This window comes from Electrona antarctica, assembly GCF_951216825.1.
Source record: "Electrona antarctica genome assembly, chromosome: 7".
In the NCBI taxonomy this organism is placed as follows: Eukaryota; Metazoa; Chordata; class Actinopteri; order Myctophiformes; family Myctophidae; genus Electrona; species Electrona antarctica.
The window spans coordinates 31,470,382-31,493,892 of NC_136812.1; the positions used below are offsets into that span (position 1 = coordinate 31,470,382).

The 23,511-nt window shown below is 46.3% G+C and overlaps 1 protein-coding gene across 1 annotated transcript in view; it reads right to left on the reverse strand.

Moving 5' to 3' along the window:
* Positions 1-23,511, reverse strand: part of LOC306926036 (E3 ubiquitin-protein ligase SH3RF1-like) — a 68,447-nt gene that overhangs the window by 31,424 nt on the left and 13,512 nt on the right. Inside the window, 3 exon segments of the mRNA XM_079505248.1 lie at positions 1,381-1,713; positions 5,385-5,480; positions 8,871-9,146. Coding sequence (XP_079361374.1) covers positions 1,381-1,713; positions 5,385-5,480; positions 8,871-9,146 — 705 coding nt within the window.

Here is a 23,511-nt window from a genome sequence, read left to right on the forward strand (position 1 = left end):
AAATCATTGTTTTGATTTTTTTTAATAAAAGAAAATATATATATATATATATATTTTTTTTTTTTCTAAGACGTCCACAGACGTCTTGGGCTCTGCCCGTGCGGTAATACCAAAGACGTCCACAGACGTCTTGGGCACAAAATGTGTTAACACAAATCTCATGTGGCTTATCTGGTCCCTGGCACAAAACCTTTTCCATAGCCAAATACACACCAGTCTGGGGGTCCTTGGCATAAAAAGGTTTGAGAACCACTATTCTACTCACTACTCTTTTTCTCTCCTGTCAGGTGAAAAGAAGTGGCTTGGACTCCTCATGCATTGAAGGAAGCATGAGGTCAGTCCGTTGCTCTCCCCAGGTTGACAGAGGAAGTGTAGCGCCCATTAGATAATTGACACTGGGTGAAAAAAATGGGTTGCAAAATCGTGGGATAAAAATCGAGAGAGAGAAAGAGAGAGAGAGAGAGAGAGAGAGAGAGAGAGAGAACCACTACTCCAGTGCCTCTTGCCTGGCAGTCAGTCAGTCACACAGCAGCTGGGAGCTATAGCCTTTTCTAACGGGTTGCTGTGGAAACCTCGGGGCCCCGAGCTGTTGAGTGTTTTTTTCCCTCTCCCTCTCCTCTTTCGCAGGCGAGTGGAGTCACGCATCCGTGATTTCAAAACGCTTGGATGGAGCGATGGCCTGTTGGCTATGATAGGTTATTGGGGGGTTAAGGGAGGGGAGAGGGGGGGACTCTGGGTAATTGCTGACAGTGGGAGAGAGCTGGAATGTCGACTCAAAACAAGAGAAACAAGAAGTGTCGCGGGATATATGGATACCGCTTCGGAGTTGCGTGACTTCTCTGACACAAGCCAAACAGGATGTCGACATGTCAGCTGGTCTAGAGGGGGAACATGTCACCCAAGACGCCTTGATCAACAGAGAGAGAAGTGTTGGTATGCATGCAAGATTGCAAAGGGCGATGCACGGACCATGGCCAACAAACAAAGTTGGTGTCAAATCTGGAAGTGTTTTGCTCTCGAATGTTGAAGAAAGTGTTTGTGTGTGTGCGCGTGTGTGTGTGTGTAGGGGGCTCCACTGCTTCGCAGCGATGGATAAAATCCTCACTTCGGGGAACTAAACAGAGATAAGCTGGGACGCGTTTTGAACTTGTAGACCTTCCAGTTTTATGTGCAAGTTACAAATCAGGCCTTACGGCTCTGGCTAAACACACCCGATTCAACACACACGCCGCGCTTCCAAAAGATCAACTCTGAGGGTATTTTGTGGTTGTCCTTCATCAGCTGGCAGAGGGTAACATTTGAGGATCGGGGAGTATAGCTGCAATGCAGCATCTCTCCCTCCTGTAGTGCTGACGCAGTGTGTGTGGCATCCCTCCTCACCTGGGATGGAGCGCTGCAGGACAGGCCCCCAGTGAGCTCTCCAATGCGAGCGGCCGCCGTGGGGTTGCTGGAGCTGATGAGCACGGGCCCACTGATCTCCATGGAGTGGCGCTGGGGCGGCGGCGCCAGCGAGGGCTTGTGGGACATGGTGAGCGAGGTGAAGGAGTGACGTTTCTTGCTGTTCTTCTTCTCGGTCGCACGCTGGCCTCCGCCCCCGCCATTGCTCTGGGGCCCCGACGAGGAGGAAGCGCCCCCCTCCACTGTTGGGTCACCCCCACCGCCAGAGTCCGACGGCTTGTCCAGCTCTATGAGCTGACGGGCTGCTGAGTTGAACTGTGGAAGTGAGAGAGGAGGTGGGAATGACAGAGGAAGGGGAGAAGTATGGGGCATGTTTGAGGGAGGGGGAAGTGAGAGAGAGAATAAATGGTAAATGGTGCATTTATATAGCGCCTTTATAAGGCACATTCACCCATTCACACACACATTCATACACCAATGGCGGAGGAAACCATGCAAGGCACCAACGTGCTCATCAGGAGCAATTGGGGGACACCAACTCTGGGGTCCAGGATCGAACTGTGAACTGGTTCCCAAGCGGCTGCTCTACCCATGAGCCACTGCCGCCCCCAATAGTAGTTAATAATGATAATGCACTGGCTCAAATCTGGAGTCCCGGAGTTCCAGAGGGTCCCCAAGAACAGTTCAAACACGTCAGGTGTTTAGAAAACTATTATGCTAATCTCTTTAATCACGTCCTTTTGGTTGCAAACGTGTTCATTCAAATGTGGGATGTTCCAGCTGGAGTGCCGCTCGATGCGACATTGCGGCAAGTCGTGCCTTTGCATTGACTTTGCATGTAATCACGCCGCTCGAACAAATATCTTCTTGTCCATTGTGAACACACAACTTATCAACCCTATGTTAGGTTTCCACCAGTCGAAAACCACGGTGATAATGAAAGCTGTGACTGTTCATAGTGAAGCTAGCTTGCACAGTTTAGTGCCTCTGTCCTTACACAGGAGAGACGGAGAGAGCAGAGGACAGAGGGCAAACAGAGGACATCTGGTTCTGGGAGGGTGTGATGGTGGATGGCTTAACCACTGAAACTCCAGAATTCGTATTGTGGGGAAAATCAACGAGATAATATTCGATGTAGACCAAAAACAGAAAATCACTAGTACAGAGCCCTGAGGGATTCCGCTCATCAACGTATGGGGTTTCTAAACCATGTCAAACGCATTTCAGTCAAGACTAGGGCTATAACTTTTTCCATTAATAGAATAATTTAAGTGTGTATTTATCCGGTATATTAACAAATAGACACAAAAAAAAGAATGAGTTAACCGTTTAGTCTGATTAACCACTTACAGTACGTATACCCTATTTTATACTTTGTCGTACAACAGTGTCTCAAAACAATGTACGATCTACAAGGTTACAATGCGTCACGTGTAACGATATAGTAACTGCATCAAAACATCTATTTTAATTTCAAGAATTGAAGAATATCAATATGTAAACAGCAACATATCGTATAAATTAGTTGACTTTGTATCGCACCGTATCGTTTTGCAATGCAAATAATCGGTATCGAATTGTTTTGCAATGCAAATGATTGTCACAATACTAAGCTGTATTTAGCAATTGTAAGAAGATAAAAGAAAAAGGAGGGGTTTATCGATAAATGTGTGTATTCTCTGTACAGCATGTGTTCGTGTCAAGTTGCGGGTTTGTCCATGTGTTCAAATATAATGTCCATGTATTTGCCAGAGGAACACCGTGTTTGCTAGTACTATCCACGTGTTGCACACAGATTAAATTTATTTGCTAAATAGATACTGCATCGATTTTAAATCATTGAATCGTATGGTATGCCATGAATGAACCAATATCGTACGTACGTATCGTAGTTAAAATGTATCGTTACACCCCCCCCCCCCCCCCCCCCCCCTAGTCACATCACATTGTGAGCTTGTAGATAGACAACTTTTTTAATAGCCAGTTAGCCACCAAGTAGGGCATTAAGCAACTAGTCGACTAGTTTACTAGTCGACTAGTAAATCCACTAGTCGACCTTGTTGGTACTAGTTGACTAGTTAAGAAAAGAAAAAAAAAGTTTATTTTTTTTATTGTTTCCCCCCGATTTTGTAGGCCTCAAGATCAGGTAGATTATAGTTATAGTCACCATGTACACAGTTTTTCAATGTACAAATATGTATTAAAAAATAATAATAATATATTTTTTAATTTATTTTATTTTTTACATAATAGGTAGTTAAACAACTAGTCGACTAGTCGACTAGTAAACTAGGCAACTAGTCAACTAGTAAAAATGACTAGAAGTGAATGCCCTACCACCAAGTGGTTAAAATGATTGTGATGCTATATTAAGTACATTTTCTGGGGACCCCCTGGAACCTCCACAAGGACCTCTCTATATGAACACAATTGGCTCGTGTTCTGGGGAGGAACCTGCTGTCATCTGGGAGGATGCAACAGCAGTGATAACACACAGACATACAGCAATGTGTGCGGAGGAATTCATTGTACTTAGTTTAGACAGTTTTTGGTTTAGACTAGTCATTGGTTAGACCAGTCATTAGTCCTACAACTACAACCTATCTCAAACCCTCACCCTAAACCTAACCTCCCACGGGGCAGCACACCTAAACCTAACCTTAAACCATGTCTAACCAATGACTAGTCTAAACTAAGTATGCACCCCCATTGGCATAACAACTGAATTGGGAAGAAAAACTGGGTTAAAAAAGAGAGCGACCTGTGTGTCTCTGATTCACACCCGCTGAATCAGATATGAGGATTAACACAAGTTCATCATCATCATCATGTCTGGAGCCTTGTCAACCTTATAGGCAGAGATGACACGAGAACTGCCGTTTATCAAAGCTCTGCAGCGCGATGACGGCTTAGCAGATACGGGTTCTAGTTGCAGACAAGGCTCTGGTGCAGTCAATGATCTTTCATTATGTATATGGATCTGGTGCAGTCAATGATCTGTCATTATGTATATGGATCACAGACAAGGCTCTGGTGCAGTCAATGATCTTTCATTATGTATATGGATCACAGACAAGGCTCTGGTGCAGTCAATGATCTTTCATTATGTATATGGATCACTGCTGATGCGCTTTAAGTCAGAAGCTCTGTGGAGGGGGGGGGGGGGGGGGGGGGTCACACAAGTGTTGGCAGACTTTGTCACACAATGTTTTACATTTATTGACATTTATAGTTAACCTCATGAACCCTAGCATCCCTATTCTGGGGCAAGTCGTACTAGGCAAACATTTGATGGAAAGAGCAGATCCACAAGCTTACAAAACGTCCTCCTAACACGTGGTGAGCTTAGTAGAAGGGCTATTTTCGCTGTTCTAGGGTTTATATTATTACTGGTTATGTGTTCTGCCCTATGGACCCCCCCCCCCCCCCTGTGAGTGTCTTGAATAAAGATTGAATTGGTTAGCAACAGTATGCCCTTTTGCTATAGCAACCATTCCTAGACTATATTTTGCCTTTGTTTCAGCCATGCATTCACAGCTGCACGACACCTAGTGTGATGGTGATATGGACAAATATGGGCAGGTGCGTGCCACCTGCCACTGACCTTCCTCTGCGTCAAAGCTGTAGAATGTGCGTGCGTTGGTGTGGTGATGCGCTGATGCCGCAAAACACTTATCTGCCAAAGCATAAATTAGGATTGAAAAAAAAAAAGTGAGAAGATGGAGAGAAATCTGAGCCATCCAACCGCCTGTAACTTCAAAGACACCTTTGGTGCTTCTCTGAAATACATATTTCAGCATTTCACAAAGGTGAAGGGAAGGAGAATTTCGGCTGACTTCATCAATAGAAACTAGTCACTCTCGTGTTCCGCCTCGGGGAGCTGCTACGCCGTGGGGGGAGGTGGGGGAGGGTGGGGGGAGCGGTGTGGGGTGCAGGGACTGGGGGTTTTGTGATGTTGAGGAATTCGGCTAACAAGTTCTGCTTACCTCAACATACGAGATGGGGAAGATTCCAATTTTATCTCCTAGCATTCCCTCTGCCCAGTTCTCATCCACTCTGCGGATAACAGTCAAGATATCATCCTGAAATGTGAGAAGAGAGAGAGAGAGAGAGAGAGAGGGGAGCCTTGTTACTGGGCAGAACATTGTTAAGTATGCTGTTAACTAGTTTTCCGTCCTCTAGGAACAAATAGTTAGTGAGACAGACGCAGGAACTGTGACTGTGAGGCGATGGTTGGGGTAAGAGTGTGTGTGTGTGTGTGTCTGTGTGTCTGTGTGTCTGTGTGAGTGTGTGTGTGTGTGTGTGTGTGTGTGTCAGGGGGATTCATTAAAGGCAGTTTGCCCGGGAGTAAAACAAGGGAGCTTAATATAGAGAACTCCTTTTGGAAAACAGCCCACTAAGCATTTTGCCTTCTTTCTTTTTTCGCTTGGCATAAATAAATAAAACATAGTACAGCATTTGACAGTACATCAAGAAACATTACAGTAGAGTTGGATTCATATATTCGTACAGCATTTTTCCTCATTTGTACACCAGGGAGACAAGGTACAGGTGTGCTTCCCTCGCAAAAGGCTGATTTTTAGCTGGGTCTCCTTCCCATTTTCTTTTAGATATGGGTGTGAACTTTTTTCTGAAGAAAAAACATTGAGCTGAAGTTTTGGTCCATATTGTTTGTGTACTGTACCAGTGTACCTGACTCGTACACACAGTCAAATCCGTAGTGTTCATTTCAACACTGAATTTAAAGTACGTAAACGTAACCAAACGGTGGGTCCGTTTGGTTCCATCTGTACTTTATTTTCCATGCATGAGTCCAAGCCACTTCTTTTCACCTGACGTAAGGAACACGTTATTCCAACCAGTTCCTTTCCCCCCCATCAGGCTGGCCTGTGGGAGGCAGTATATATACTGCCTCAGAGACCAGGATTACCGCTTGTTTTTTATGAGGGTACCTCTAGGGGACACAGGGAGAACATGCAAACTCCATACAGAAAGGCCCTTTTGCCAACCCTACCTAGCACTGATGACACGGAGGAGAGAACACGCCCCCAGCGACCACAGCATCCTTAGCGGGAATCGATCCAAGGACCTTCTATCTTTGAGGCGACAGCACTACTGACTGCACCACCGTGCCCCGTGCCCCCCCTTCTGTACTTTCTTGGCCATTAAATCACCTGTGTAACTGAGGGGAACACTGAACTAAGATCTGGTCCGTATACCTTTAATGTGTGCCGTGCCCGACTCATGCTGTACAGATTTAATTACTGCTGCTCATCTCTCTCTCTCTCTCTCTCTCTCTCTCTCTGAGTGGACAAACCTCTCGAGTCGTCGCAGTGTGTTTGGAACTTGAGAAAATGATTGCTTGGGGGAGAAAGATCGAGACAGAGAGAGAGAAAAGTGCGTCACCGTAATTAGAGGCCCTTTTTTTAGCCCGGGCCATTACCAACGTGGCAGCACCCAGGGGGGGGGGGTGGCAACTGCCGAGCGGTGTGTCTGTGTGTAATATGCGTTTGTGCATCTCTCTCACCTAGTGCTGTCTGTCACGATTATGACATTTGTACTAATAATTGCGCTTGGCGTGTGGTTGAACATTACAAAATTATGAATTAAAAAAACATTCTGTTTGTACTTTTAAGCCAAGAAGAAAAAAAGTGCATAGGGCAGATATGAAGAATAACTTACATAATAGAATACCTATATACTTGTTAAAAAAAAATCACACCCGTGTGAAGTGAGGGGCGCTAAAGTCTAATGATGTAATGCTGATGTAAAACAAACAGTGCCAACACAAACATTAAATACCATTAACAATTCAGAGACAATATGACGTAAATTTTCCCTTCATTGTCAATGGCGTTTTTAAAACAAACATTGAACTAAAAACAAACCTGTATATAGGACGGGCTAGCGCCCCTCAAAAACATGTACAGTATAGTGGAGATCTACCAGCTCACGCGTTTTGAGCATGTAGATCGGCTATTTCCACTATTTTTGTTGAGGGGCGCTAGCCCCTCGGCCCCCTCCTATACGCAGGTTTAATGTTTGTCTTTAGTTCAATGTTTGTTTTGTAAACACATTGACAATGAAGGGAAAATGTGCGTCATAATGTGTCATTTACGTCATATTGTCTCTTTATTGTTAAAGCCTTAACCGAGCCAGGCGTTTAATGTTTGCGTTTACACCGTTTGTTTTACATCACCCTTACATCACCTAATCAACATGAGTTAGACTTTAATATATTAGCGCCCCTCACTTCACACGGGTGTGATTTTTTTTAATCAAGATCGATTTACAATTTGTGACCAGATTTGACTGAGAGCCTGCCATCGCGCAAATTCCAGCTTTTCACCAGAGGAGAAAAACTTTTTATTTTTTTTAAATGTGTTAATATCACAGGCAGACTCTTCACATACTAGAGCATGTCTGAAATAAGTGTCAGAGCTGAAATCAACATGTAAATATGAAATAAATGCTTAAACATGTAGCTAGGTGTAATGTTAGAGACCACAGAAGTGAACCTTTCAAGCCTGTTTGTTCAACTCGCTGTTTTCTGCAAGACATTACTCTATAAGTCATATCTCCAAAACTGGTGGGTCAACCTGAAAAACCAATATGTCAATTTGAAGCTATGATTCCCTGCTTTCATATGACATGAAAAAACGAAAATTCCAAATAATTCAATGGCAATCCCTCAGTCAAATTTGGTTACATTTAGGCATTTAGCAGACACTCTTAATCCAGAGCAACTCAATACAGTAAGCAAGGTAAACATCAAATACATTGCAGTGCCTCAAATAATTGCGATGAGGCGATTATTTTGTATTAACTAGACTGGTGCCCGGCTGTAGGGCACAGAGTCGGTAACGATGGATGTTGGTGATCCATGCCCCACCCGGCTATGCAATACCCGTTGTACCTGTGTCAAGTACCCGTTCCATATGTAAAGCAGGAAAACGATATGCACATCCCAGTTTCAGAATACGGTGCTGGACCCAAAAAATAACTGAATGAAGAAAAAAGTGGAATGTCCACACACGATATATCTGCTCCCCTCTTTTTTATTACCTATAAATACAACAACGTTTCGCCCCTCCGGGCTTTCTCAACTTGAGAAAGCCCGTTCCACCCATCTGTCTGTGTCCCTTTTATGCCCATATATGGAGATTTCAGTATCTGTCTCTCGGTGGAGTTCTGTGTCAGGCATTCCCAAATATGGATTGTTGTGATGTCAGAACAGGCCAGCTCCATATATGGAGTCTGGGCAGGGGCCCTGTCCAGAGCCCGGGCAGAGACCTTTTGTGGCGGTTCTGGACAACCGTGTGTTGTGACACCGGGCACTGCACTCCCTGTGGGGGGGTGGAACGCGTGTGTCAAATCTGAAGTCGGTGGGGCAGTTACAGTACGTGCATTACAGCCGTACACACAGACAAAGACATGGTGCATTTATAGATATAGAAGATGGTGACTCTCACCTTGGAGAAAGGCAGACAGTCCTTGTCGGCCTCCTTGTCCTTGAGCTCAAAGTCGTAGAGGGCTTTGCACTGGGGCGGGGGCTGGGGGAGGGGCTTGACGATCTGGACGAAGTTGGTGGGGAAGAAGCCGTGGACGCCACCCATCTCGCCGTGGTACCAGTTCTCGTCCACCTGCCGTCGCAGGATGATGACGTCACCCTTGCTGAACTTGAGGTCGCCGGGCTCCTTGCCGTCGTAGTTGTACAGGGCCTTGGCGCATGGCAGCTGGGGCACGCCCTGGAAGAGAACACGGGATGAATTTAATGACCCACCAGTAACATTCACGCATACAAGGAGTGTATTAAGGATACAACATATAGTTCTGACTTCCGACCAAGCAATGTGATTTGTTGAAATTCTCTCTACCAGTGCTCAAATGAGCATGACAGCACACCTAGCCGTGTGGTCCTTGAAATTAAAAAGTTTGAGAAACACCGGCATTGTAATTGTATAGCAGACGTAAAGTCCACATACCAGTTCTGTCTGACCAGTGTGATAGAACCGGTTCCGGAAACAGTTCCAAGCATGATGGAACCGATTCCGGTTCCTCAATGTTGGATCTGGTTCTGGATCCCCAACCTTCTAGGTCTGTTCAGTGGGGAGCTGATCTGAGGAGGAGAACAGAGTGTTCCTCCACATGCAAACTCCTCACTGTCAGGTGAACAGGAGCGGACTGTGCTGGTAAGCAGGCAGGGGGGAGTACCTTACACTATCCAGTTATTACACTCTGTATTTACAGAACCTCTTCACAATGTTACTGTCTGGAATATATGCGTACTGCATGAGGACAGACAGCAGTAAATAATAGTGCAGGTAGACAGAGGGAGCTACTACTAGTACTACAGTTAAAGATGTTCCCAAAACTTTAACAACCATGGATAATTCATCACCACTCAAGACAGACATTCATTTTTCAGGCAGGACTATAGCATAAGAGTGGAGCAGAGCGTATGCGCACGTGCGCGCGGCACACATACACACACACACACACACACACACACACACACACACACAAAAGCACAGGGTGCGGTCGGTAAGTCTGCAAAACATGGAACTCTCAACTTAAGTCTGTGTCATTGTCACGTCATATTAACTCTGAGCATATAAACAGACCCATAGGGTCCCATGTCATTTGGTTTCATCTGTACACTCTCCGAGTTGAATTCCACTGTGTAGTTACTTACTATGCCTCAAAAAACACTGGACCGAACACGCATGCTTGACATAGGAGTTGTCACAAGACAACAAACCCATAACGAATCCGTGCATGCGCAGCGTGTCTCAGAGAGACACTCTAACCGTGTTGTTTGTGTCCCCCTGGAAGTGACAAAGCCTGTGTTTGTGGCACCGCCACGGTGAGCAGTGTGACGGAGCTTTGGCCGGCTCTCTTGACGAGTTGACTGATGCAGAGCCTTATAGCCCTTTATCTCCCCCCCAGGAGGGAGGGTTTTGTGGTCTCGACCTGCTAGTCTGGAGGCCCCTGAAAGGCCCTTTTCAGGGGGGTGACAATCCAGGGGAAAGGGGAGGAGGGAGGGGTGGAACGGGGTTGGTGTGTCTGTGTGTGGAGGGGGCGGGGGGTGTAGAGAGCGAGAGAGGAGCGTCAATGAGCTCCATTCAGGCTGTGTCGTCTATGAGGAGGGCTGGGGTCCAAAACCGCCCCGTGGGCTGCTGATTTTACAGCCCATTTAACTCTGTTGCGTGCCGGAGTCGCGCACCGGAAACAGACAATCTACAAGCACTGCGACACATTTTCAGCTTGTAGATCGGCTATTTCCGCAACTAAGCATACTCTAACTGAGGCCTGAGTTGCTCTGCAGTGTTCAGAATCATAATCACTACCAACGGTGGGATGCGGGGCGGGGAGGGGAGGGGACTCGGCGCTACTCAACTGAGCACTGCGATGAGCCGAGAATGAATCCAGCCAGGGAAGGCAAAAGAAACACAGGAGGGGGAAACAGCACCTCCACGGGGACGGTGTCGCGCCACAGAGAGCCCTGCAGAGGGTTAAAGCACGGAGGCGTTCTCTCTCTGTGTCCTTGTGAAAGGCTAACGAAGCGTTTAAAGGGCTTCAGAGGAGGATCAAAGTACAGAGCTGAGGCGTGATGGTGAGGCAGGGTGACACTGTCCCGCTGCACACAATCACACAGCAGCCCTGCAGCAGCAGCACTGATCAGAGCAGTGTGGCTCTCTCTCTGTGTGTGTGTGTGTGTGTGTGTGTGTGTGTGTGTGTGTGTGTGTGTGTGTGTGTGTGTGTGTGTGTGAAGGGCCAGCTTGCGGTCAGAGACAGACAGAGGAGGGATGGGGTACTGCAGCACCCCCCATCCAGCCCCCGAAGATCTGGGCCTCTTTTCAGGTGGGGGAGGGGGGGTGGGTGGCTGGGCCTAAGGCCCGCCCACACCTGGCAGGGGAGCTTTACTTGGGAGCTTGTGCACGTGCACTGTGCACATGGATGTCTGCCCCGGTGCAGAGACAAACAGCATTTCAACAAAAATAAAATGGATTGAGTCTGCATGCCAGTAATAACAAAAAAAGCTCAGTTAATTTATTTATTTATTGCCGTTGTTTATTATTTATTTATCATCATTCGTGACTTTTGAGTCTGTAGTCTCAGAGCTTCACTTAGGCCCCGCTATATCGGTCATTATTTGACCTTTCGGAAGACATCGAACTGCAATGCAGACGGTTGTGTCCCAATTTCAATCTGGCTTGTAGGGCTGGAAAAATGCAAATGAAAAAGTGGAAGCTCTGGCGGTGTCTGGTTCAAATGATTACAACATGTTTATGCAAAAACCAGGTGTTACTTCCTCGCAATGCGTACATGCCAAAAAAAACAAAAAGCAACACGACTGACTCAAACAGCACACAGCTTTTGACTCTGATGAAATGAAAAAGGTGGACCCTGTTGTAAACGAGTGTAAATGCTTTATCATGGTTCATCCACAAAGTAACAGTTGGTGTATCGACGTGTGCTTTCGTTTGAAATGTACCCATTCTGCATACTGTGAAATAGAATTGTCAATCAATCAATTGATCGTAGATAAACATGGTTACTGCAATCAGGATAAACAACAACATTCTTACTGTACAGCACCTACTGTACACTACTCTCCCTTGGTCCTCGATATCCCCTTCTCCTGGCCTCACACAAGAGAGGCTGTCAGCAGATTCACATTTCCATGTTTCACTCGGCTTAACATAGAGGGGGGGGGACTTTAGGGGCCCTCTGAATGGAATAGGTGTGGGTGTGTGTGTGTGTGTGTGTGTGTGTGTGTCTATCTGAGAACGGGGAGGGGGGTTAATATCCGGTCTTGGGGGGGGTGTACCGTGGTCCAACATAAAGAGGCAGCATGCAGGCCACAGTCTAGTCCAAAACCATCTGGACCAGAGAGAGATTGAGACGGGCCTGTAACTGTGTTTCTCACTGTATAGAAGAAAAGAGAAGGGAGGGCCCAGCCACCCTCCCCACAGAAACGCTACTAGCCAGGCTCGTTTCAGCCAATGAGGCGCGCACACACGCACAGAGAGAGAGCACAGAGGAGCTGTGTGTGTGTGTGTGTGTGTGTATCCCCAGAGACAGGGACAAGAGACTGCATTAGTTAGGACACATCTTCTCTGCATCATTTCTCCCTCACAGATAAGGCCTTGTGCTACCAGAGAGCCACGGGAAAAGAAACCCTCCATCAGATAGACACCCACATTCTCATCAAGGAAGAGAGAGTCTTCTTCCTCACCTCGTTCTGTCACTCTCCCTGCAGTGCAAGTTTACTTTACGGAAGTAATTATATGACGGCATACGTCTCTGTCAGGTAGCGTTATCAGATGGTTGCCTCGCTAATGAGAGTCTGCACCACAACTAATGACTCGCAACCTCTTTAAAGATTTAAAGCATACGATTTGCACACTACACAAGTACACGCACAGAGCCAGCAGCGACCACTTTACCATGATACGCTCAGCAATACGGAAGTGCTGGAGGATGAATAGATAAGCAAATGAGTCGACGCGACAATGGATCAAAGTACGCTACGCTACCACAAGAAAACACTTCTCGTCAGTCATCATGCAAGCCACAAACACTGCATGTGTGGAGGTTTGTGTTGTGTAGTTGATTTATAAACCCTGTATTTTTGTTCCCTTTGGGGAAAATGCAAATTGAAACGTACAAATGTGCCTTTAGAAACATAATACGTGCCTTTAAATACCACAATATGCAATGGACTTTTAGGAGCGATTAAAGCAAAACCTAAACAACATGAGAGATCCTCTCTCTGGTCCTCTCTTCCCAGCTTCCCCAAATGAGGATGAACCCAAAAAAAACAAGGGCTATATGCCATTTAAATTATTTCACAGTAGGACTGAAGTGACGGCAATGTTTAGAAATGTGTGGGCGACATAGTGCCTTTAGTCTGCTTGGACTGTAGCCTGTTGTAAAATGTGAAATTACAGAGTATATGTGTAACTAAATTAATAGCTCACACATTTAAACACTAGTTTAGGGAGTGCTCTCTGTGCATGCGGAGTGCTCCGTCTGTGTGTGTGTGTGTGTGTGTGTGTGTGTGTGTGTGTCCATTCACAATGTAAAAAGGTAATTGGCACCTGTCCTGCCTGCATAGATATATCTACTGCATTAATGGTTCCCTAAAGTAAATGAAAGACTGCTGCTTCTCTTTTTGGTGTGGACCAATTTAACAATTCTGAACATTCAAAATACTCTTGTATTACCCTTAAAGCTGTGTTCAGACCTGAATATATATATTCGCCTCGGTTCGCCCCGTTTGCGCAACTTCTCGTCTTTGCATTGACTTTGTATGTAATCGCGCCGCTCGAACCATTCAAGTCTGAACGCACCTTTACACAAGGTGTTGTCCCATAAACGAGACTGAAGCGTTAATTTCATCAAAGTCTGTGTCACCTAAACATTAGTGCCAAAACTCTTAACTGCAGCACGTTGTGCACCTAAATGAAAACACATTGTACCCCCTGGATGCATTAAAACAGCAATGTTTTCACTTTAAAACACTGCAGCATAAGTGCGCACTCACGCTCCATTGCGTGTGTGATACAAAGCCAAGAAAAGCTGTTTGCAGTCCCACCTTCGTTGTAGATAAGATTGCAAAGGGATTTGACACACAGTAAAAAAGCATTGCTTAATCCATTTGTGACTCTGAGAGTGTAAATACAGAAGGGTTTCACTGTGCCACCCGATCATTACTGAGACACGTCAGACATGTCAAGTCAGCAACCACCCAGTGAACACGCTGGCATGAGATGCGAGACGGAGGTCATGGGGCGGTAATTAAGCTAACACCTTGCTTTTTAGGCAGCTGTGAGTGCTGCTGACATTTTCAAAACAGAGCCTATATGCTAAAATATGCAGCTTCAACAGGTTGCGGCAACTTGTCTTTGCCCTTATGAACACATGTGTACCGTGCCATCTTGGTCAGTGTGTGGAAAGTGGTGCAACCTTGTGCTGCAAATTGGGAACAGACTGCCAAGTCTCTAAGTACAACGGCCGTGAGCAGGAAAGCTACAGGTAAAACTTATACGCCGTCAGCAGTCTGTGTGTCGTTGTGTGTGTAACCACACGAGACACAATCCTATAGACTAGAGGCCCCCGACCCTCCCTTGCGTCTCTGTGCTCCCTGTGAGGAGCTCAAGAATCTCTGCGGGGGGCTGGAGGAGGTGGGGGGCTGTCTGACTGTATTTTCTTCCCCTTCCACAGCTACACACCAACCAGCGAGAGGACATGACAGGCATTCTCGTCAGAGGAAGCAGCAGGATCTCCACACACACATACACACACACACACACACACACACACACACACACACACACTGGGGACACTCAGTCTTCATTAGCATGCCAGTGTTTACTGATGGCCGCCGCTTGCCGAGCGCTGCGGCCGTAGCGACGCACAATTATGGAAGTGTGGAATTCTGAGGGCAGGGGCCATCTTGTTTTCATTAGAGCTCCATTACTTTAAATTGGTTCCTAATGGCCTTGTTTATGACCACCGAGAGACAGCTTTCCTTCCCCACGGCCTCCCAACACTGTCTGTCTCCCCCCCAGTCCCCCCGGTCCTAGGGCCTCCTTCTGTGTGTCACACATAAGACAACAGAGAGCGACACAGTCCTCAGGCTGACTGAAGCAGTAGGCATTCCGTCCTTCTCTTCTGTGTGTCACACATTAGGACAACAGAGAGAGACACAGTCCTGGCTCACACAGTGAGGACAGGCTCACTGCAGCAAGTAGGTATTCATCAAGTTAGAGGTTTGCATGTAAAGCCAGCGGGGTCTGACAGAGGCAGAGTTAAGCGGGTCAATAATTAATCAGGGAAGTAATCAGGAACACAAAAAAGCAACTAAGAGGCAGGGACTTGTGTGTCCCAAATACACAGATGAATACGTAGTGGTGGTGAAAACAATTTGTAGTGAAACTTTGAAACTTGTTCCATCTCCATGCAATCATATGGATCTCGGAATAGACATGGGAACAGAGTGGCTTCATGTGGATATGGGACTCCATGTGGCATCTATGTTATGATGCATGTCTGACACCAATCTATTACACCTGATCCGAGCCCCCTTTGTCTGTCATTATAAAATCAAAGTTAAATAAAATATATGTGAAAACAACATGATTGGAGGTAGGTTCTGATTGGCACAGACAGACACACACACACACACGCAAACAGAGCGATGCTCTTATAGACGGCTAGCCCATGCGTTATCATCATGCCGTCTTGTGACTGACATTCTTTTTAAAGATTTGTTTTTGGCTTTTCTTCCTTTATTGATAGATACAAGTGAAGAATGACAGGAAAGAGGGAGAGAGAGAAGGGGAGAGACACGCAGCAAAGGTCTTCATGAACGGGACTCAAAGACGCGACGCGCTGTCAGGCCAGAGCCTATATGTGGCATGCGCCTGGACTACTAGGCCAGCGTGCGCCCCATGATTTGTCAGGGACATACAAAGCAAGTCAATATCATTTTTAAAGTATTGTATTTCTGCATTTGTTAAATCAGTGCCCTTGCTATTCTGAAGAAAACTAAAACTAAAACTGGAGACTGGAATTTCAAAGATTAGTTTTGATCAGTACAGTATGTGATTTCATAGCAAATTAGACTACGGACAAAATAAGAACATTATATTTGATGAAAAAAAGTCTTTCCAATTCGTCCGTGTAGCTTTGCAGGAGGTTTAGTGGCTAACCTCCCGCAGAGCCATCTTACCCAGAGTCCCCTAGGGCATCTCCATTATGGGCCAAACTTTGGTTCGTCTCCACATTGGCTGGTTGTGGGGTCGTCAGTGCAATGGCCAAGTAAATGCAGTTTCTCCTCGAGAGGGAAAGTGATGGCAAAACAAACCCGTGGTAGACAACGATGACACATGGCAGACGATGATAAATGGTAGATGATGGGCACAGCGGGAGATATGTATCCACCCAGCTGCCTTTCATAAGTACTAGGCAGACACGCCAAGCGAGGAGCACTCTCAACTCTGGCTTTCGAGAAACACTGCTGTGTTGGGAGACTAATTCGCCTTGTTTGTTCCCCCCCCCCCACCAACCCCTCACACTACACAGCGCCATGAGGACACGCAAATTGGTCTACAAACACACAGCCTCTCAGAGCCGTCTGGACGCCAGATGGAAGTCTGTCTCGCACGTGAGTGAGAGTTGGAACATGAGATTTCCACTGAGGTCCAAACTCCTGTTTCCCCGTCTGCCTAGCTCACTGGTTCTCAACGTGGGGTCTGGGGGCCCCACCAGGGGTCCAGAAGAAGGGTTGAAGGGGGTCTCCCTAGTGCCTAGTTAAATGACTCATATTTAGGAACCAAATGAACCCTTACAGGTCTGTAACCCTGAGAGTGGACAAATGGACCCATTTGTCCACTCAAGAGTTAAATTACAATACCACTGATGACAGACAACCCTGCATGGCCCGGTACTGAGGTTACGTACCAGGACAGACAGTGTGTTCTCTTCCCCAGGGGGCCCAGTTACAACACACACCTCTGGAGTTAACCAGCCACTGACCCCTAACAAACCCTCCTTTTTACTGCCAGTTCCTGACCCCTGGCTGCAGCGCTGGGGCCCATGGGAACCTCAGTCCTTGGCTGTGATCAAAGCCCGACGGGCCCCGGAGAGAGGCAGGGTACGAAGGGGCCCATAAGGCTGCCATGTGTGAAGTCCTCGATGAACACTGCGATTTTTCGGTTTGAAACGGGGGAGGAAAATTCTATTAAAAAACGAAATACATGGAAAACGGAGTGAAGACACTGGTGGGGCGGGGGCATTTAGTAAGCTACAGATTAGTCATCAAAAAGAAAAGACTTTTAGAAGGAAGGGGGTCTGGATTTATGGAAAAACTACACCAACAGAGCAGTCGCCCATACGGTTTTCATAAAGCCGTGTGTATGTGTGTGTTGGCTCTGACTATAGCACATAGGTGCTATTGCATGGAGGCCCCCACCTTTTCATATAAGTGTGTGTGTGTGTGTGTGTGTGAGAGAGAGAGAGAGAGAGAGAGAGAGAGAGAGAGAGAGAGAGAGAGAGAGAGAGAGAGAGAGAGAGAGAGAGAGAGAGCGGGTGTTGTCTTTATACCTGGCTGGCATCAGTCCAGCTACAGTATGAACTAAGGTTGGTTTGGTTCTGGGTGGCCCAGGATCACACAGCCGGCGTGTCGGAGTGAAGAACAGAACTCTCTATATTTGTGCCAGTTCATACACTGGACTTTAAAGAGAGCTCTCACAGGAAGGAACCCGCTCACATTTCAGGGCGAGAAACACAGAGCGAGGCAGGGAGGGGCTTAAAGCTGGGAAACTGGAAAATGGAATGATGGGGGGGGGGGGGGGGGGGCAAGGAGAGCCAGCCGCCAGATCAAAAGAGTGAAAAGAGAACCGAGCCTGGCCGCCTGAGCTGAACCTGTCAGAGTTGAGGGTTCTGCAGTGTAATGGGGCAGACAGAACCTCTGGGCTCCAACGGGAGCCAGAGACACGGGTCCTGCTGGCCAAGACCAATCTACTAAAGCAGGACCAGCTGGGAGAGCCAGGAGAGGAAAAACAAAACACTACAGTCTGGTAAGTCTACACACACAACCACACGCACAGCTCAGGTAGCGCTGGGCCATGTTTATTCAAAAGCGTTATCATATTAACAGCCCTGAACATTTGGTGTTCGAAACATCTCAAATTATTCAATTCACCTCCCTCAATGTTTTAATATATTTATTGACTGAAATCAGACTACTGAAGAACACCGTTTGAAGAAGATGCAGCAGGAAAGTATTTTTAGTGATTTATTTTTCTTTGAACTGTTGAAAGATTATTTTTGGATATCTTTTTCTTTGAACTGTCGAAAAAGAGACAACGAACAAGTATTTGGGATATTAGGCTAATTATTCACGTTGTTCACCAAAATATCATAGCGGAGTAGACTCATCTATTGCCCAGCCCTGAGTTCCAGTGAGGATAAATGCAAAATATATAAATATATATAATTTGTTTTTTTAATTTAACTCTTCATATATACGTGTATGGCCCCATAAAAAATGCCATTGTGGATGCTTCTTTCTGGAGGCCCCCATGAAAACCTAAAATGCCTATGAAACGCCTCAACTAATACGCATGCAGTCACTGAGCAAAATAAACAACTTTTAATCTTAGATGTTGCCCACTGCTACACAGGAAAATCCTTAGTGTTCATGTATCCATTTGTAAGTCTGATGAAGGGCTGTTGAGGCCCGAAACGTCACTTGCTCTGGTGGAAGCCAATACATGTTCCAGCGTGCACTGCAGACTGTTTTTACTTGGCGTGCACAACGGGGTCCATTTGGTTCTATTTGTACACCCGCCGAGTCAAATTGACACTGGGGATTGTACTGTACAGTAGCAGTGGGCGACAGCTCAGAAAGAAACATGCACACAATGTTGAGCACTGACAAATGAGGTGGCACAAATATAGTGTTAAAGAAAATGCAAGGAGAAGCCTGCTTCTAGAACCTAATATTTGTTGTCCTCTTGTCAGACAGTACTGTAGCGGGTCTCCTTGAGCTGGAGAGAGGACAGGATTGCTGCTGCTGAGAGCTGCGTGCATGGGAGGACGGAGGAGGATAAGAGCATTGCTGCATTACGCTCTATCCTGAGAACTTCAACCCACCGCCTCCTCCTCTTCCTCCTCCTCCTCCTCGACCCGTCCTCCTCTTCAAGCTCTCATCCATCTCCCAGCCTTCCACCACAACACATTCGGAAACCACAAGGGGTCAGGCTGAAGTCAGTGAGTGTGTACCATCGCCAAGTTTCCACCCAAAGAGTTGACTAACCGGAAAGAAGAAGGGGGAAAGGCTTCTGCTTGTTAGGGAGCAGCTTATACTGTAGTTGGGGGTGTGTGTGTGTGTGTGTGTGTGTGTGTGTGAGTGAGAGAGAGTTGGGGGGCACGTAGGATACTTTACAAATGTCACATTTGTGTTCGATGCGCCGACGCTCGGTGTGAGCTGAATTCTAAGCGGCCGGGTCACATCTCTCTTGGCAGTGCTGGTGAAAGCGTGCAGTGTGGTGGGCTAGCCTTTTGTTCCGTGGGGTCCATTCAAGGAGGGGGGGGGAGGAAGCCACCTGCTCTCCGCTGCTGGGCCGGCCTGGAAGTCTTTAGCCACGGAGCCGGCTGCTTGATGCGAACTGGATCGCCCGCTGGCTCCCAGAGGCCCCAGGGGCCGTAAATAAGACCAGCGTGGAGGCTTCGTTCTGGGGGCCCCTTGAAAGCTTTCAGCTGCTTCGCCTTCGTCAGAACGCCTGTGAAAAGTCTCGTCAGAACGCCTGTGAAAAGTCTCATAGCCAAAAGAAGCGTCTTTCATGTCAACTGACATCAGACACACTTTTATACCAAATCATGGTAGTCAAAGTGATAAAAAGGACACCATACACAATATGGTCTGTGATATTATCGTCCGATAAATGCGTATAAATATAGAATGGAGATGAGGCCACTATGGCAACTGTCTAGAATTATCTGAAAATACTGAACACCGTCCAGCCAATCAGAATTGAGTATTATCTGTGGCCATGGTATAAAAAGCCTGAATTGTTTTCAACAAGAAAAATGGTCAAAAACTGTGAAAAAAGTATAGCAAAAATAGACAGTAAATCGGCTACTGTTTGTCATACGATGATGTTGCAAGAGTGGCTTAAAACAAATCTGTGGTATGGCAGCGATCCTCATAGCTCTGCTCGTCTCCCTGCGGGGGTGTGGGGTATGAGACGAGTGGGCAGAGGAGGAACAGCTGTTTGCATTGGCTGGGTGTCTGAAACACCTCTATATACAGTGGACAAACAAAGCCAGTGCGTTGATGCGGTGGAGTGGCCAGCACACAGACACTGAGTGCATTCTGTTCTCCATCTCACAGCAGCACTGTCCATCTCCCACGGACGTGAGAAAGCGTGTGCGTGTGCGAGTGTGCACGTGTGTTGGTCCTGCTTTGTGTTTCATTTGCAGTGTTCTACCACGCAGTTCAGAAGTAATCTAACCGACATATATCATCCTTTCTGCTGCCTGACACAAAAAAAAAACCATCTAACTTAAGGAACTCTGGCTGTAAAACACTTCAATAGCTACTCGCTTGTTTTCTCCTCTAGAAAAAAGAAAAGGGTTTGCAGAGCGCTGTGGCCTTAGCAACCCTGTGCTAAACCCATTACAGCCTTTCCTCAAACTTTGAACTGGTTCATGTCAGTCTGCTGGCAGAGAGGATCCTGCAGGCTTGCACACCAAGGCTGTCACTTGACTTTACGCACCTTTGGTCTAATATGCCAGGCTATAAAAAAAATAAAAAAAGAGTTGCATAAGCGATAAGTGATATGAATCGCTCTGATGTTATGCATTCCAAGAGTGGGTCCGTACAGACTTGCACGTTTCAAGAAACGAGGCAGGTGGCAAAGCAAGCTCCTGCCTGATTTATATTTGGATGTGTGCCGTGTCGTGAACCTGAAAATAGGCGATCTACAAGCTTGTCAATAGCCTATTTTGGATAAGTATAAATCACCCTATACAGTGGTAGGGTTGTGCTGTCTCAGCCCAGAGACTCATTGACTGCAGAGGCAGATGCATGGGCTGGTGCTGAGCTGGCAGACAGCACTGCCTCCCAACAGTCCCAGGCAGGGGCGGTTAGTCATCAACAAACTCCATAATGCCATTAGAGGTTGGAGAGAAGGGGAAGGGCAGGCAGATGACAGTGCTTCCAGAGGGGTCGGTCAAACACTAACCCAGCTAATGAGGTTTCCTCCGTGACACTATCAGCATGGCGATCACACCTTCTGCACCTCGCAGAAGGTAAATATAGGCCCAGTGAAGGCATGGGTCTGTAATTTCAACACGATGTGTCACAGCCAGGAGTTTCGGCTTGTGTTGTGAATATCCACCTGTGTTTGCGTGGGCCGGGCTGAGTGGTTATGCAACAACGTGCCCTCTCACAGACCTAAAATCAGCCTGTGACTCATTAAAACAAACAAGGCACGGCTGGTTGGGAAGGCTCAGCCCATAGAGAGCCGTGTGTGTCTACAAAATACCTTGAGTCAAGGAAGGTGGGTCCATTTGTCTCTCGTTAAAGAGTGACTGAGAACTTACATGATTGTTCCATTAAATAGGTTTCTGGGGTTTAAACATAAACAACTTTGTTTTTGCAAAACAAAACATGTGGAATTTATTCTGTATAGCTTTAACATCTTGTTGAGATGCTACTTTTTTATTTAAAGGACCCCAAGTTTGTTATGGCCACAGATGCCCATAACTCTCGGAACCAAGGTTTCATTTGTACACTCTCAGAGCAGAGTTACAGACCTGTCAAGGTCCATTTGCTTCCATTAAGCTGGGGAACCACTGGAACCCCCTCAAGGACCCCACTTTGAGAACCACTGTGCTACACCAGTGAATGTAGTTTATTGTAGGTTGCAGCTTGACTTAGTTTAGTCACTAGTCAGTGTTGTTGGTTTAAATCTCACACACGTGGATATATACACACACACGTAGTAATGCATTGCTGTTCATTGGCGCAATGCATCAACGCAGTTGCCATAATTGGCAGGAGCAAACAGTGCCTCCTAATGGATATATGACCCATGTAAGGGTATTATAAGTAGGAGGCCTCTCTCCACAAGTAGCTATGATATGGTTAATATAGGATATGGTTGTTTTCATCATACCAAACACCTTACATAGATAGTAACGCACAGTGATATGGTTAATATAGGATATGGTTGTTTTCATCATACCAAACACCTTACATAGATAGTAACGCACAGTGATATGGTTAATATAGGATATGGTTGTTTTCATCATACCAAACACCTGACATAGATAGTAACGCACGGTGATATGGTTAATATAGGATATGGTTGTTTTCATCATACCAAACACCTTACATAGATAGTAACGCACAGTGATATGGTTAATATAGGATATGGTTGTTTTCATCATACCAAACACCTTACATAGATAGTAACGCACAGTGATATGGTTAATATAGGATATGGTTGTTTTCATCATACCAAACACCTTACATAGATAGGAACGCACGGTGGGGATGGTGTATGCCTATGGTTGCAATGAGATGTTGTCCAAACACGTAGCTCAAGAGGAGGTTAAAATAGTTGTCTCTCAGCTTTTCACATCTCTCACACCAACACACACCTTCCTTTCCCACATCAGTTCAAGTTCCACTCAGTTTGTCAAACAGTGATTTGAAAGTAAACAAACTCAGCACTCCACTTCAGAGTTTGTCTATTTTCAAGGGCCACTGAATTCTCTGCAGGTTCCCATGCTCCGATTTCTCTGATTCAGAACGCTGCCCACACCACAGATAAAAGCCCTGTGACTGACCACCCACGGTATAGGGGGAGGGAGAGAGAGAGGCTGTAGTAATCCTATTCACTTCCTTGTCAACCACTTGTTGTCATATTTTGCAATGAAATAGTCATTCTACAAACTCACATTTGTCCCAATGCATTGTGAGCTTCTATATCTGCCATAAAAACACAGCCATAATAGGCTTGTAGATCTGATATTTTAGTAACAAATTTCTCAGTCAAGCGTGGGCAAACGCCACAGGCCCTGGGGTCCGGATATGGCCCCCACGGCGCCTTGCAGATAGAAGAGGAGGATGTCACTCAGGACATTGAGGACAAACAGATAAACTATGTCCCCGGGACCCAAAACACAACTGGAAATGTTATCAGCACACTGCTGAATAACAAGCAAGCAGCTTTCAGACGACAAGGAGCGGGTTCCCCAAAGGTTTAGAGAAATACACTGGTTGAAAAACACAGTCCAGCAACAGAAGCGGTCGAAGCAGTGAGGAACCAGCAACAGAACCGGTCGAAGCAGTGAGGAAGCAGCAACAGAACCGGTCGAAGCAGTGAGGAAGCAGCAACAGAACCGGTCGAAGCAGTGAGGAACCAGCAACAGAACCGGTCGAAGCAGTGAGGAACCAGCGGTGGAAAGTACTATACTCAAGTACAATGTCATGGTGTTTTTACTTTCCTTGAGCATTTCCCATTTATTGATACTTCTACGTAACTCCACTAAATCTCAGAGTCAAATATTGTACTTTTTGCTCCA